The following is a 15,495-nucleotide window of genomic DNA, read 5'->3' as shown; positions in this document are numbered from 1 at the left end:
GTATTATTTGTAACTTTTTGGTAGGAATCATTTTATCAGTATCTGTTTATAGAAATTGGAAAGAACCTCAGTCACCTATTTCTATCCTCCATCTAGAAGCATAACTAAGGGAGAGAATATTGGAAATGCCTGTGGCCTGAGCTGAGTTAGAATCATCATTAGTGGAGTATATAGCTGGTGGCCTTCTACATCCATCTCATTTTAAAACATGTAAATAATATTCGTTATGTGACAGACACTAAATTTCTGAGTTGAACAGCATTAAAGTCCCTCATCTGGAGAATCTGTCATCTCATGCAAATTAACACTCAGTTACAGAATTTGTTAGCTCCTATTTTTTCTTTAGATCATATAATATTAATTATGCTAGCTTCTTCCCTTACTATAAACTCAAAACTAAATTCATATATTTTATGTTTTATCCTTTTGTGTAAATTAAATTGTATCATTACTGTAAGATACACCTGAGACAGTCTGTAAAGTCTTTAGCATTGTGTAGCTAAATAAAACCGGATTTAAAAAAAAGAATGAAGTACTGATACAGCGTGGATACAACTTGACAAAGTTATGCTATAAGTGAAGAAGCCACTCACAAATGACTATGTATTGTATGATTCCATTTATATGAAATATCCAAAGTAGGGAAATTTATAGAGACAGTAGATTAGTGATTGCATAAGGTGAAGGTGCAGGGACATGGGGAATGACTGCTAATGGGTACAGGATTTCTTTTTGCAATGATAAAATTGTTTTAAAAAATTAGACTGTGGGGATTTAGTTGCACAGCTCTGTACATATACTAAAAACCATTGAATTGTATACTTGTATACTTAAATTGTATCATGTGTCAATTCTATCAGGATAAAACTATTATTTTAAAGAAAAGAAGGAAAAGCAAAGTTGTTTTGGATTTCCTAAAGGAATAGACAAAGACTATAATTTCTAACCCACGTAGTGGTGTGAGAACCAGCAGTCTTAATATTTAAAAATAAAGAGCTAGTTTTCAACTCCACTAGGGTTACTTTTCTCTAGAAAAATGTATTCATTTGCTCACTCCTTCAACAAATCGTTTACTGGGCCCTTCTGAGTACTTGACGCTGTTATTGGTACTAGGGATTCAATCACATTCCTGATTCTTCTCCTTTTCTTCCTCTCCCCATGCAGCGAGTCACCAAATCACATCAAGTCTGTTTCATATCCTTTAGTCTATCTCTGTTTTCTTTTACTCTTAGCAGTGTGCTTGGTTCTGTTACCCAGTCTAGTGATTCTCAGCCACAGTGTTAATATTAGTAAAATACCAAAGTTTGCAAATGTTTTACCTTTAAAAAAATAAGATAAATAATCCTGTAAATGTCACTTTTACTGACTTGCATTCCATTGTATTTTTGTGAGTGGAAGAGAAAGCAATAGTGTTATAGCTAGTGTGCCAGGAAAAACACACAATCGTCAGTGTCTATGAGAATATTTTGCGAATGTGAACCTCATCCATTTTATGTGTCCTCAATAAAAGTTGAGAATCTCTGAGTTGGATTATTACAGTCACATTTTTTAATCCATATTGCTTTAGTTTCAGTTCTCACTAAATCATTCTTGCCAAAGATCTCTTTTTTTTTAATTGAAATATATTTGAGATAAAACATTGTGTAAATTTAAGGTATACAACATGTTGACTTGATACTGTATTATTGAATATAATATGATTGCCATTGTAGCAATAATTGCACCTCTATAACATTAACTAATTTTTCTTTTTAGTGGTTGGAATAATTAGGTTCTAGTCTCTCAGCAAGTTCGGTGATTGTAATACAATATTATTATCTATATTCACTATACTGTGCATTACATCTCTAGGATTTATTTACTACTCATTGCAAGTCTGTACCCTTAAATAACATCTTTCCTATCCCCCCAACCCTTATGCCCTGGTAACTACCAATTTTACTCTGTTTTGTGAGTTTTTCCTTAGATTCTACATATGAGTGATATCATACAGTGTTTGTCTTTGTCTCACTTACCTCACTTAGCAGAAAGTCCTCAAGGTCAAAAGATCTCTTTCTAACATCCATATCTGATCATGGCATTTTCCCAGTTAGATTTGTCCATTGATTCTGCATTGCATATAAGAGAAACTATAAACTTCTTTGCATGATATGCTAGGTCATTCATGATCTTGTTCCTGTCTATCTGTCCAGCTTCATCTCCAGCAAGGCATATTTTCTATGCTTCCATACCTTTGCATGTGCTCTTCTACCTGTCAGGAATGCCCTTCCCGTAATTTGTGGGTGGCAGACTCCTTTCAAGTCTCACCGCACATGCAGTTGCTCTGTGGAGTAGACTTAGGTTTCTTCTACAGTGTTCCCACTGTGTTTTGTATTAGCAGTTTTCATAATGCATTATAATTATTTTAATACCTTACTTTCCTTTTGTATTTTTAGCTCCTTGAAAGCTGGGACCTTGTCCTTCTATCTTTGTATTCCCAGCTTTTAGCATGTAATCTGGTACAAAGTAGATGTTCAATAAAATGTTTGCTGAATAAATTTAGAAGTTTCTCCAAAAATTTTAATTTAGCCAGAGCATTTATATATTATAATATGTGCTGAAATAAAGATTAACATGTGACATCCCATGTTTCCTGGAGCAGTTCCAGTTTTAAATAGTGTATTGTCCTTTAAGTGGAAATGTAGTTAACCAAAACATAATTTTTTTTAGAAATATACACATTGATCCTATACCTTAATTTTTTAATTATTTACAATTTATTTTTCTATTTGATTTCATGTACTTTAGGTCCTTTTTTCTAATTCAGATCACTTTCAAAGCAATAGACAGTGAAAAGTTGGCATCTAGGACAGAACAGTACCTAAATTCTAGTTCTGTCATTTTGCTGGGACTAATTACTACACATCTGTATTTATATGAATATTAATAAATAAAAATTATTGGAAATTTAGAAATCCTTAGGTATAAGGATCTGCATAATAAGGTTAAGGTTGGTACTGACAAGCTGCACTCTCAAAAATATTCTGACTTCAGGATGCTATAAGAGTAGCTCCCAGTCTTTTTTGGATTTCTGTTATTCTGGTGTGGTTTCTTTGATTTGGAGACCCCGATTTTTCTCCTTGCCCTCTTCTAAAGGTAAATTATTTATTTAACTTTAAATGAATTTTTAAAATAATTTTGTTTTGAGAATGTATTAATACCCTCAAACAACTGGAGATTTCATAACATATCACATACTCATACATGAAAATGCATTTGTCAGAGACACTATTTGAGAATTCCCAATTAGGGTCTGAAGTTGGCTCTAACTTATTACTATCCTTGACTAGAGAGGAGAGAGATGTTAGCGAAGTAAAAATTTGGAGCCAGAAAAGTTAGGGTATAAATCATGATTCCATGATCTAATATCTCTGTTTCTTTGGGTAAATCAATCTGATCCTCAATTTCTGCATCTGGAAAATGAGATAATAATACCTGCCTGAAATGGTTGTGAAAATTAATGGTTTCTAGAATAGTAGTGCCTAGTAAGTAAGTTCTTCATAAATCGTAACTCCTACTTGATTAGTATGAATAAAACCCTGGGAATAGGTAAAAGGTTTTCCTGTTACACTAAATATTGGGCAATTTGTCTTCTTGAGCAGTTGTTACACTATCTGTTTTCCCCAGCAGGTTGGTCTTTGAGATTCTAAAAACAAAAGTGGCTTACAGATGATACATATCAAGAAGCAGAGTCAGTGACTATTGTCATCTTGTCCAGAAGAGAACAGCCCTTCGCTGCTATCCCCTGACATGCCAGTTAGAGAATAACATGAATTCATTTACTTCCCCTTTCATTTTATTATACATAATATTGTTAGTACTTCTTCCTGCCTATATAGGTTCCTGGTCATGTTAAGGAATTTGTTTGGCTAGGATCCTTTGATCTAGCCAGAGTGTCTCTCTTTCTTTTAAACCTTCTCTACAATCAAATATTTAAATCAGTGTCTTTTTACTTGGAACAAATAACCTTTCTACATTACAAAAAAAGAGAGAGAGAGAAAGAACAAAGGAGAACTTTCTCAACTTCCTTCCATTGATTCTACAAACCTACTTGTTTGTATACCCATTCTTCCCTCACTGCTTTTTGTTCAAGTGTGTCATCAAGAGCTTCCCTTGATCCACCTGCCTCCAGTTATTGCTGTCTGCTTTCACTTTACAGCCAAACTTCCTAAAAGAGCTGTCTCTTTCATATGTTCCCCCTATAGTCACTGTCTAGTAACTAAAATTTGGCTTCGTTTACTCTGCTTCCTTAGAACTGCTCTCATCCTCCTGATTGCTAAATCCTATGGCCACATCTCTTTTTTTACCTTGGTCCCTCAACACTGGTCACACATAACTACTTCTTTCTTCTTAAAAAAACTTCCTTGTTCTATGCACCATACTGTCCTGTGACTCTTCTTGCCTCTGTGGCCAATCCTTTTCAGTCTCCTCTTCTTCCTCTGTCTGCCTCTTGAATGTTGTTTTCTCCTAAGTCCTTTACACATTTTCTTTAGGATTTAGGGGGTTCTAAGTGAATATTTGTTGAATGAATGATATGTGTCTGTATTGGTGGTTTCTCAAGAGATTTGACTATAATTGGACCTTATTAACTGAAAAAATGTCAGTATGTAGTACCTGATCATACACTTCACAGCCAAACTTTGGTGCAGTCTCTCTGGACTATGCTTCTCTTAAACTACCCTACTAGATGCTTGCAGTGAAAAAAATCCAAGCTCATTTTTCAGCTTTTATGTCTGTAAGGTTCAGTTAGCTTTTTTAAAGTTTTCTGTGTATAAAAGGTAATTATAAAGGTAATTTTAAAAAGCATGCATTATCCTAAATTTTTATACCAGTTTGACTATTTACAGAAATCTTATAGGTGTCTGTCCTCAATAAAACAGTAATACTTTACTTGGAGTAGCGATTTAATTTAAATATACTCTGAAGTATATACTCTGAAGTTTAGGATTAGAAGAGGGGAGAGAATTAATATTTAATGATACTGTTTTATGCCAGACACCGGCCTATGTGTTTGCCTACATCATATATTTTCATCTTCCAACAACTCGGGGAGATAATTATTCTTAGTTGTCTTATAGAGAGAAGAAAATTGAGGTTAAGGGAAGTTAAAATAGATTCTACACTGCAGCATATTTGGCTACTAAAATTTGGAAATGGAGTTCTGTCAGACATGCATATCTTTTCTTTTTTTAAAAATTTTATTATTATTATTTTTAATAGTAATCTTTTATTTATTTATTTATTTTTATATATTTATTTTGGGCTGTGTTGGGTCTTCGTTTCTGTGCGAGGGCTTTCTCTAGTTGCGGCGAGTGGGGGCCACTCTTCATTGCGATGCGCAGGCCTCTCACTATTGCGGCCTCTCTTGTTGCGGAGCACAGGCTCCAGACACGCAGGCTCAGTAGTTGTGGCTCACAGGCCTAGTTGCTCCGCGCCATGTGGGATCTTCCCAGACCAGGGCTCGAACCTTTGTTCCCTGCATTAGCAGGCAGATTCTCAACCACTGCACCACCAGGGAAGCCCCAGACATGCATATCTTATAAATGATGCGGAATATATAAGCTAGGGATGAATGCTAAATATAGCAATAAATTGTATAAGTACTTGAGTTTACTAAATCCAAATTGTGTCAAAAGTTGTCTGTGTTATTTTGTCCCTAGGCAATTATTTGGCAGAAAACTAGAGTATCAGATCATAAAATGGCTCTCATGTCTGTTCTGGGGACTGCTGTTATGGGCAACATGGAACCCTTTCAGTACCACTCTGAAGAATCTCAGGTATACAACAAAAATGTTCTTTAATAATTCTAATTTACCAATGAAACTGTTAAATTATTTCTTTTTTGTGGGGTTGGGGTTGCAAGAAGTTTTTCTTTTAAAATTTTAACGAAGTATGTGTATAAGGTACAAAAAGAAAATACGCACAGAGCTCACATTAAACCTCTCTTCCCAGCCCTGCTTCCTGTTTTTATCTTTTCTGTTTATTGTTTAATTTTAAGTATCGTGGCTACATTAATTTTTTAAGTGATTTTCAATTTAGAATCTTCATCTGTTTACTTTCTACAATGAAAGAAAAGAAGTTGAGCTCTCTTACCTTTGTTTTCCCTTTCCCATCCTAGATATGTATTCCAGCTTTATTTTCTTGATCTGTCAGCTTCAGACAGTCTTCTTCAGTCCCAATAATATTGGATGAGGTTATTAACACTCCCAATCTTACTTCTACCTGCTCTTCTCCCTCTCAGTCATGTCAGCTCCACTTTCATGTTATCTAGCTTAATAACCTATTTTCTTATGTAACCATCTTTTGTTTGTTGGAAGATTTTTAATTATGTAATCATATTTTATTTGAAGATTCATTCTAAAAGTTGAAAGCTTATATGGAGTATACATTACTATGACTTCTCTGTTCTCCTTTTCTTTTTTATAATTTGTTGCAATCTCTTTTCTGCTACTAGTTCCCCTCCTATCCTTTTTTGCAGTATTGAGTTCTTAATTATCATCTTATTAGAGTCTTGGATGGGAGCTTGCGCTCAATTAATGTGTTAAGAGTTCTGTCTCCTGAGGAACAATTCAGGCCACCCTTAGTGGCCATGATCTGACATGGGTTCTGTTTTTCAGAGCTCTCTTAATAGTTGTTTAATAGTTTAGACACTAGTGCCACCTTGGACTGGTCATGGTGGCTGACTTGGAATAATAAGGGTACTGTCTAAATTCCCCTGGGTTCCCTGTGGCTTCCTGGAACTTTGTTGCCTATGCTGGTAACCGAGGAAGCTTGTGACAGGAGATCCAGACATGATATCTGTGGTGTTGTGCTTTAGAGATTCTACCAGTCATAGTTTGGTCTGAAGACCAGCAGCATTGGCATTACTTAGAAGCTTGTTAGGTGAAGAATCTCAGGCCTCATCCCAGACATGCTGAATGAGAATCTTCATTTTAATACAGTCTCCGAGTGCATATTCAAGTAGGAAAAGCACTGATTTAGACCTTGGTTAGTTATGATTCCATGTGTGATTGGAACATGAGTCAGTTCTGCAGTTGGGATTTCTTTTCTTTGATCTGTATTGAGATATGTTGCCAGATCTGTGCATGTCCATTGATTTTTTTTTAAATAAATTTATTTATTTTATTATTTTATTTTTATTTTATTTGGCTGCATTGGGTCTTTGTTGCTGCGTGTGGGCTTTCTCTATTTGCGGCGAACGGGGGCTACTCTTCCTTGCGGTGCACGGGCTTCTCATTGCCTTGGCTTCTCGTTGCGGAGCATGGGCTCTAGGCGTGCGGGCTTCAGTAGTTGTGGCACGTGGGCTCAGTAGTTGTGGCTCACGGGCTCTAGACCACAGGCTCAGTAGTTGTGGCGCACGGGCTTAGTTGCTCCGCGACATGTGGGATCTTCCTGGACCAGGGCTCGAACCCGTGTCCCCTGCATTGGCAGGCGGATTCTTAACCACTGCACCACCAGGTAGCCCCATGTCCATTGATTTTTAAATTTTCTCTTGAGATAGAATTGTACAAGGGCTGCTGGTAATCTTTGACAGATAACCAGAACTTTGCTGCACCTTCATGTGGTTATTCTTGCATGGGGGAAATGAGGGAACTTGGAAACCATGTGTTGCTGAGTAGTACCACTTCAGTGGGTTGTCAGAAGGACAGACTTTTGAGTGTCTCCCTAGTGAGAATGATCATCTAACCAAATCTCTCTTTTGTTCATGCACTGTGTGTCTAAATGGGTATTGTATTTATGTTGCCACCAGCTACCCATCACCATTCCATGCTTTCTGGGCTTTCAGAGTTTCCTTGACCCATTCTCATTCCTAGCCAAAATCAATCTTAAGTTGTTTACCAACTGCTAATGGTTGCCCCTCTCACCTCACTTTTGTCCTCATTGTATACATTCAGGTTGTGAAACTTGGCCACCAAGGCCCTTCACTAGACTGGGGTGGCAGATGCATAAGTCATTGGGAACCTTGGGTGCAGAAAATCTTCATAATATCTGTTTCTATAATGTTGAGGGTCCCTTTCTTATCTATAGCAACTCCATATGGGAAGAATCTCCTAATTATGGATGGTGATCCCAGCTGTACCACTGCTGTGGTGGCATTTCTTATGGAGTTTCCCAGTGTGGCTTTGTTGGTTTGATGGAACTCCTCAAGTTGGTTTTTTTGTTTGTTTGTTTGTTTTGACATCTATCTTCTCTTTGATAGCTCTGCATCAATCCATGCTAAGTTCTGGGTGAATTCCTCAGTGCTGCCTGATTTTTATTCCCAAAACAATATATACTTTTCTGTTCTTTCTTCTAAACTTGATTTATAGGTACCAGTTTTGATTTCTTTATCTTCTGGGTTTTTTAAAAATAATAATGGTTTTTTATTTACTCTTTTAAAAGCATGGTACACATACTAATTTCAGTCATTTTCATATTGCTCTATCATTTTTATTCCTGAGAGAATATTCTCTCATTCTCTGCTATTTTATATGCTTTAAAATTTTAATTTACAAAATCACTTTGAATGCAGATTTATTGTTTTGTTTTTCCCTCCCACTTTCCCCTCCCTTCCCATAGTTTGGCAGATACCACTGCCCTCCCAGCTCCAATTCAAAACTAGGTATTAATATTAGTAGTTCATGCCTTTTGTCCTGCCAAGATTTTGCAGACCCTTTTTCCTCGCTGACTTGGCTTAACCTTATTTTTGGTTTTGGAGTTGTCTCTGTTCTTTCTGGTGATCCTTGCAAGCAGCTCCAAACAGTGGTCACAGTATTTTTTAAACATTTGTGGGGGTGGGAGGAGAAATTTGCCCATTTCAAAGGGAAAGACTGATTTAAATCCCCTAACTATATGTGATTTCCATACCAGAACTGAATTTCCAATTGACCGGCTGGTTTCTTTTTTTTTTTTAATTGATATACAGTTGACATATTAGTTTCAAGTGTACAGTGTTATGATTTGTTATATGTATACATTGTGAAGTGGTCACCACAGTAAGCCTAGTTACATCCATAATCACACATCGTTACAATTTTTTTTTTCCTGATACAGCTGGTTTCTGATCATAGAGCACATAAGGGCTTTTGATTTCCTCCATCACTCCCTGTTATGTTTAGCATTCATAACATCTTTATGTTTGTCTTATTTTTAAATGGTTAGGTCTTTAAAAATTTTTGTAAAAATTTATTTTATCTATCACTGCTATGTATTTGCAGTTGGGATGGAGAGAAGGGAATTATTAATAAGTGTGAATTTATTCCACTGTCCTGATCAGAAGTACTTAAATTTTTACTTTAGAAACATAATTCCCATAGGGTTCTAGAGGTTTACCGAAAGAGGAGAACGTCAAGGTTACTTCAACAGAATCGGGGCAGAGAAGAAGAGATGGGTTTGACAAACTGGGTAGGGGGCAGGGCTGTTTATCATGGTAAAGGAATACAGGAGGAGCTAGTTGGACAGCAGGGTAGAAGTGAGCTTAAATATTTTATCAAGTTTTGAATGTGGTGAGATTGAGAAGATTTGTATGACAGCTAGTTAAAGATAGTAAGCATTTGGGGATGAAAGAAATAAAGGTTCTACATCTGTATCTTAGTGTCACTGGTGTATGTGTATAGATGGGAATGAAATTACTCAGGGAGAGTAGAGAGCAAGAAAAAAGGGTCTGATGATGGAACTCAGGGGGACCATCATCATTATAGGCTGTAAGCAAAGAGAGAGAAACCAGCAAACCAGACTAAAGAGGAAGTGTCAGAGAGGAAACAGAAAGACCAAAAGAGAAGGCTGAAGCAGTGTCATGCTTCTCAAAGTAGAGAGTTGTCATTGGTATCAGGGTCTGTAGAGAGTCAGGTAAGGGTAGAACTAAGTGTCCATTGGAGTTGGTCACTGAGGTAGAAGCCAGGTTATAGAATATTGGAGATGAAGGGAAGGAGAGAGGGGTCCATAGCTGAAGGACAATCAGGGGAGAATTATTTGTTTATATTTTGCCTTTGATTTTTGTTTTGCTATTTAGTTAATAGTTGGGTATAGAATCTTATAAGGTCCATCTAATTTTTTATTTTGTTGCACTGATTTGTTCTCTTACAGATATCTTTCTTCACTTGAACTAGCTGGATTTTCACTTTTTATAGCATTTTATAAGACTTTGCCATTTGATTTTACTATTCCATATAACTTACAGTTTGTTAGCTCTTAAGGTTGTCTTAAGCCATTTTTAAAGCTCAGTATTCGGAAGTAATAGTATTTATTCAGTGGCCAGCCAAGATGGTGTGGAAGGAAAACACTAGCAATATTACCAATTTTTTCTTCATTTTAATTTTCATTCTTCCCTATTCTGGGTATTTTTTTTTCCATCAACAAGCCCAATAAGTCTTTCAGGGGCTAAACAGGCTCTCCCTGATGCTCAGCAGGTGCTTTAAGAAGGGTCTCCTGTTACTTGGTAAATTATACAACCATTTATAAGTCTTGTGAAGTTTTACAGTTAATTAAGTATTTTCATTTTATAATGGATTATCTAGGTTTATTTATTAACTTTTTTTAATTGGCACAGTTTGGCACTGTGACGGTAATGTGCTTAGTGTTCTAAAATTGGTACTGCATCTCCTTAAACACTTATTTCCAAGGGCAGGGATAGCCATAGACATAGGTGGCAGCCTGCAGGATACATTGGTAAGGAGCCTCATGGTTTCTGCTTAACTAAAAATAGCACCCCCACTGACACTCTTGCTTTTTCTAAACCTAAGCTGAAATTTTCCCATTATTACTGTTTCTTAACAGGTTAATAAAACAGCTGATGCCAGTTGTTTCAGATAAGAGATTATTATAGGCCTGTATTTTGAATAATTTGACCAAGATCACACTAGTAGTAGAGCTGGGATTTAAATCATGTCAGTCTGGCTCTATCCAGTATTCCTAAGAATTCTCTGTATTACCTTTAAAAGTAAAAGTAGGAGCATTTTCCTTGCCTTCTGTTCCCTAAATCAGTCAATCTTCTCGCTGGTATTTTTTCTAGGATTCTTCTTTATTTTCTCCCTCTTCAGACATACGTAAAATAGTTCTCTAAACAAAAATGAAGATAAAGTACAACGCTGCAATGTATCAAAGAGTAAAAGATTTTTTTGTTTTCCCTCAGTAATGAAAACCCAGTCAGATTGACTTCCTGGCATACTCAGAATAAAGATAGAAACAGCCACTTCTTTACAGAAAACGGTGGCTGAAAAGAAAAGGATAAAGAGCCAGAGGAAAGTCACAGTATGAGGAAAGAAATTTTTAGAAGACAGAAAAAAAGGATCAGGTTGAGCAGAGAGCAGTATTTATGCTGTATGTCCTATGACAATAAGATATATGCCCGTTGGTGAAACTCTCATGAATGCCAGTTTTTCCTTAAAATAGAATTGCAAAAAGGGAGAGTCAGAGGCTGAGAACACCAATTTAACACGCTTCAGTAATTTATTTAAGGTTAATGCTCATGACATGGTTATCAGGAAATATATGGCTCTTTAGACCTTAAGATGAAAATCCATTTGTTTGTTAATTTTTTTATACCTTTTTAAAAAACATATACAGTGTTATTTAGGCTTTTTAATTTATTTTACTTATTTTATTATTTTTTTCAATTTTTTAATTTTTGGCTGCGTTGGGTCTTCGTTGCTGCGTGCGGGCTTTCTCTAGTTGCGGCGAGTGGGGGCTACTCTTCGTTGCGGTGCATGGGCTTCTCACTGCGGTGGTTTCTCTTGTTGCGGAGCACGGGCTCTAGGCGTGCAGGCTTCAGTAGTTGTGACATGCAGGCTCAGTAGTTGTGGCACACGGGCTTAGTTGCTCTGCAGCATGTGGGATCTTCCTAGACCAGGGCTCGAACCCATGTCCCCTGCGTTGGCAGGTGGATTCTTAACCACTGAGCCACCAAGGAAGTCTCAATTTTTTTATACCTCTTAATGTATATAGCCAGACCCATGGAATCACATTTATCATTGACATTGCATATCAATTCTGTAATTATTTATTACAATTATAGATTTATCTAAGTGGATTTCTTCCAAAGCATGATGCAGACCACTCTTTCACAAGTCTTTCAACCCCAGAAAGGAGTTTCATCTTTATAAACAGTCGACCAGTACACCAAAAAGATATATTAAAGGTAATCTTTTTAAGAAAAAGTATCACTTGGATCAGAAATAAAAACTCTGTCACTTGTCAGCTTCTTATAAGGATGACTTGTAAGAATTTGTTCCAAAATAAGGAAAAGGAAAAATAGATACAATATCATTTATTAAGCATTGTGCTAGGTACCATACATATGACTCTTCACAACAGTTCTGTGGTGAATTATTATCCTTATTTATAGTGAAGAGACTGAAATGTTTGTGACTATCTTAGACCACATAACGAGGAAGTAACACAATTTGGATTTGAACCCAGGACTTTCAAAACATCCATGACACTATGATCTTTTAACCATGAAGCCAGTTGCATTGGATATTTGTACTTCTTAATGAATGCTTGTGCTTTATGTAAGTTCAAAGCCTCTAAATGAGCATTACTATTTAGATACTACTTTTCCTAATAAGCAGTTACATCCACTCAGTTTCTCAGTTGAATATGCTTCTTTTGGTGGTATTTTAAAGATGGCTATACTATCTTTTTTTATGTCTTTCTTTTTTGTCTTTCAATCATTACATATATTTCTAGCTAATCCGACATTATTACAATCTGAAATGCCTAAAGGAATCTACTCGTTTGTATCCCATTTTCTTTCTGAAAATTGATGTTCCTACAGCTGATGTAGATGTGAATTTAACACCAGATAAAAGTCAAGTATTATTACAGAATAAGGTAATCTTTTTCAGATTTTTTTTGTATTTATGCTATTTATAAACTTATGCAGTCCTAACCATTTTCATATGAAAAAGATTTGCTTGTTTCTGTAGATTTTTTAATATTATTTTCATAATTTCCTCTAACATTTGTTCATTTGTATTTTTAGGAGTCTGTGTTGATTGCTCTTGAAAATCTGATGACAACTTATTATGGATCACTACCTAGTACAAATTCTTATGAAAGTAATAAAACAGATGTTTCCTCAGATGACATGGTTGTTAGTAAAACAACAGAAACAGATGTGCTTTTTACTACGATGGAAACATCTGGAAATAATTATCCAAATGTTGATACTTCAGCCATTCCTTTCCAGAATGATGTGCATAATGATAAATCTGGGAAAAACACTAATTATTGTTTGAATCATCAGATGCATACTGGTGACCATTATGATGATCATTTTAATAGTGAAAATTCTAGCATTGATAAGAACAGTGGAAATACATTTCCGGAGATCCCAATGAATAATTTATCATGTGCGGACACCCAAAAGGAATATAGTGAAATTTGTTTTGTAGGTTCTGTTAAGCAAGCCCAATCAGAAAATGGCAGTAAAGGCCATATAGATGAGAGTGGGGAAAATGAGGAAGAAGCAGTTCCTGAGAAGTCTTTGGAAATTTGTGTAGATGACTGGAGCAAGGGAAATGTACTTAAAGATTCAAGAGGAGAAAACATTGAACCTGTGAAAATTTTAGTGCCTTACGAAAGTTTAGCATGTAAAGTAAGTAATAATAATAATAACCCAAGTCCTGAACAAAAGAATTTCAGTGAAAGTTCCTATAACAAAAAATCAAATGTGGTAGATAACAAATCTGGACAGATTACAGCTTATGATTTAATTAGCAATCGAGTAATCAAGAAACCCATGTCAGCAAGCGCCCTTTTTGTTCAAGATCATCGTGCTCAGTTTCTCACAGACAATTCCAAGACCAGTTTGGAAGATGCAACAGTACAAATTGAAGAACTGTGGAAGACATTGAGTGAAGAGGAAAAACTGAAGTAAGTTTCCAGAGCTTTCATGGGACCTGAATGCTCAGATATTTCCATTCTATATGACTCACTGGGTTAAAAAAAATTTTTTTTTAGCTTCTTATTTATGGAAAAGCAGAATGGAAAACGGCTTTTGGCTTGACTAAAGTACCTTTTTTGGCATCACTTTTTTGTTAATTTAGAGGTTTTTATGGGGTTTGTTTGTTTTTTATTTTGGTACAAGCCTTAACTACTTTCTGATTTAAGTTTGTAGTTAAAGGTTTTCCATTCTTAACTAAAAACTACCATTTTCTTCTATTTCTTTTTTATGTTTACATTAATCTTATGACAGGACTTTTTCTTTTTTAACCTTTTGCATTAGAACAGTGGTGTTTTTAAGATCTTGACTATTCCCTTTTTAAATTGGTCTCTAAAATATGTAACACAATACAAAAATTGTAACTGTTGCAGATTTAATTTAGTGATGTTAATACTGTTCCTATTCAGTATAACTCACAGCTTTCTTATAAAATCTTTTATTTATTGACAACTTATAAACTATGGTGGGTTTTGGGGGCTAGGTAAATAGGTGGTTTGATCTCTTTGATTAAAATAACTACGTATTATTTGCCATTTTTAGATCAGATGATCTGAATAAATATTCCAAAAAAATATGAGGGGTGTTTCTAATTGACTTAGGGCACTTGCTGTAAACACAAAATACTATGTTTTGAGTGATTTAGCTCACAAGAAAATGAAAGAGTGCAATTATACTTCAGTCACATATTATTACCTGAAGCAGTGGTCCCCAACCTTTTTGGCACCAGGGACTGGTTTCGTGGCAGACAATTTTTCCACTGGTGGGGGCCGGTGGGGATGGTTCAGGTGGTGATGCGAGCGATGGGGAGCGGCAGATGAAGCTTCGCTCGCTTGCCTGCCACTCACCTCCTGCTCTGCGGCCCAGTTACTAACAGGCCATGGACTGATACCAGTCCGTGTCCCGGGGTTTGGGGACCCCTGACCTAAGGCATCGCAATACTATGTCAAACATCTGGAAAAAATTTAAAATGTAACCTGTCATCCAGAGTTTATATTTGGTGATAAACTACATGGATACTTGACCAATTGTTTTTTAATTTTTTCATTAGCTTTTCAATCTTGTAAAGACACTGTTAATTTAAAGTAATAAAGACCACTATTAACACACCAATAGGCAAAACCTCTGCAAGTTAACTTCTATCTTTTTTTTTTAAGTGGGGATGGTGGTTGTGTTTTGTTCTTTAATATATATCTGTAAAAGATAAAGATACTCTTATTTTAAACAGAGCCATAATACAAATTGTTATCACTTTCTAAAACATGAATTCCTTAATCTTCATTGTTCAAATTTCTAATTATTTCATAAATGTCAAATTTTTTAAAAGTTTATTTGAATTAGGATGCAAATAAGGTTCACACATTGTTAATTATCTTTTGTTTTACATAAATGACACATTCAGTTTAAAGATGAGAGCACTTGAGTTTTAATACAGCAAGCCCTCAAAAGTTGAATTGCATTGACCAGGGAGGTGATGAATTGAGAGCTGTCTGAGAAAAGAAAAAAAAAACCATAGATGTTCCCAGTTCTCATGG

The 15,495-nt window shown here is 35.7% G+C and overlaps 1 protein-coding gene across 4 annotated transcripts in view; it reads left to right on the top strand.

The window, feature by feature from the left end:
* PMS1 (PMS1 homolog 1, mismatch repair system component) overlaps window positions 1–15,495 on the top strand; it is a 90,529-nt gene that overhangs the window by 50,409 nt on the left and 24,625 nt on the right. For 3 of the 4 annotated variants that reach the window (XM_068544789.1, XM_068544788.1, XM_068544791.1), the window contains 4 exons: window positions 5,700–5,816; window positions 12,032–12,154; window positions 12,706–12,849; window positions 13,001–13,893. In XM_068544789.1, the coding sequence (XP_068400890.1) occupies window positions 5,700–5,816; window positions 12,032–12,154; window positions 12,706–12,849; window positions 13,001–13,893 (1,277 nt within the window). The remainder of the gene's footprint in view (window positions 1–5,699; window positions 5,817–12,031; window positions 12,155–12,705; window positions 12,850–13,000; window positions 13,894–15,495) is intronic. The other variant, XM_068544790.1, reaches the window with a different exon arrangement.

The sequence above is a fragment of the Eschrichtius robustus genome, chromosome 5, assembly GCF_028021215.1.
Source record: "Eschrichtius robustus isolate mEscRob2 chromosome 5, mEscRob2.pri, whole genome shotgun sequence".
Lineage (NCBI taxonomy): Eukaryota > Metazoa > Chordata > Mammalia > Artiodactyla > Eschrichtiidae > Eschrichtius > Eschrichtius robustus.
Note: the sequence above shows the minus strand (reverse complement) of the source record. Positions and strands in the feature narration are given on the sequence as shown.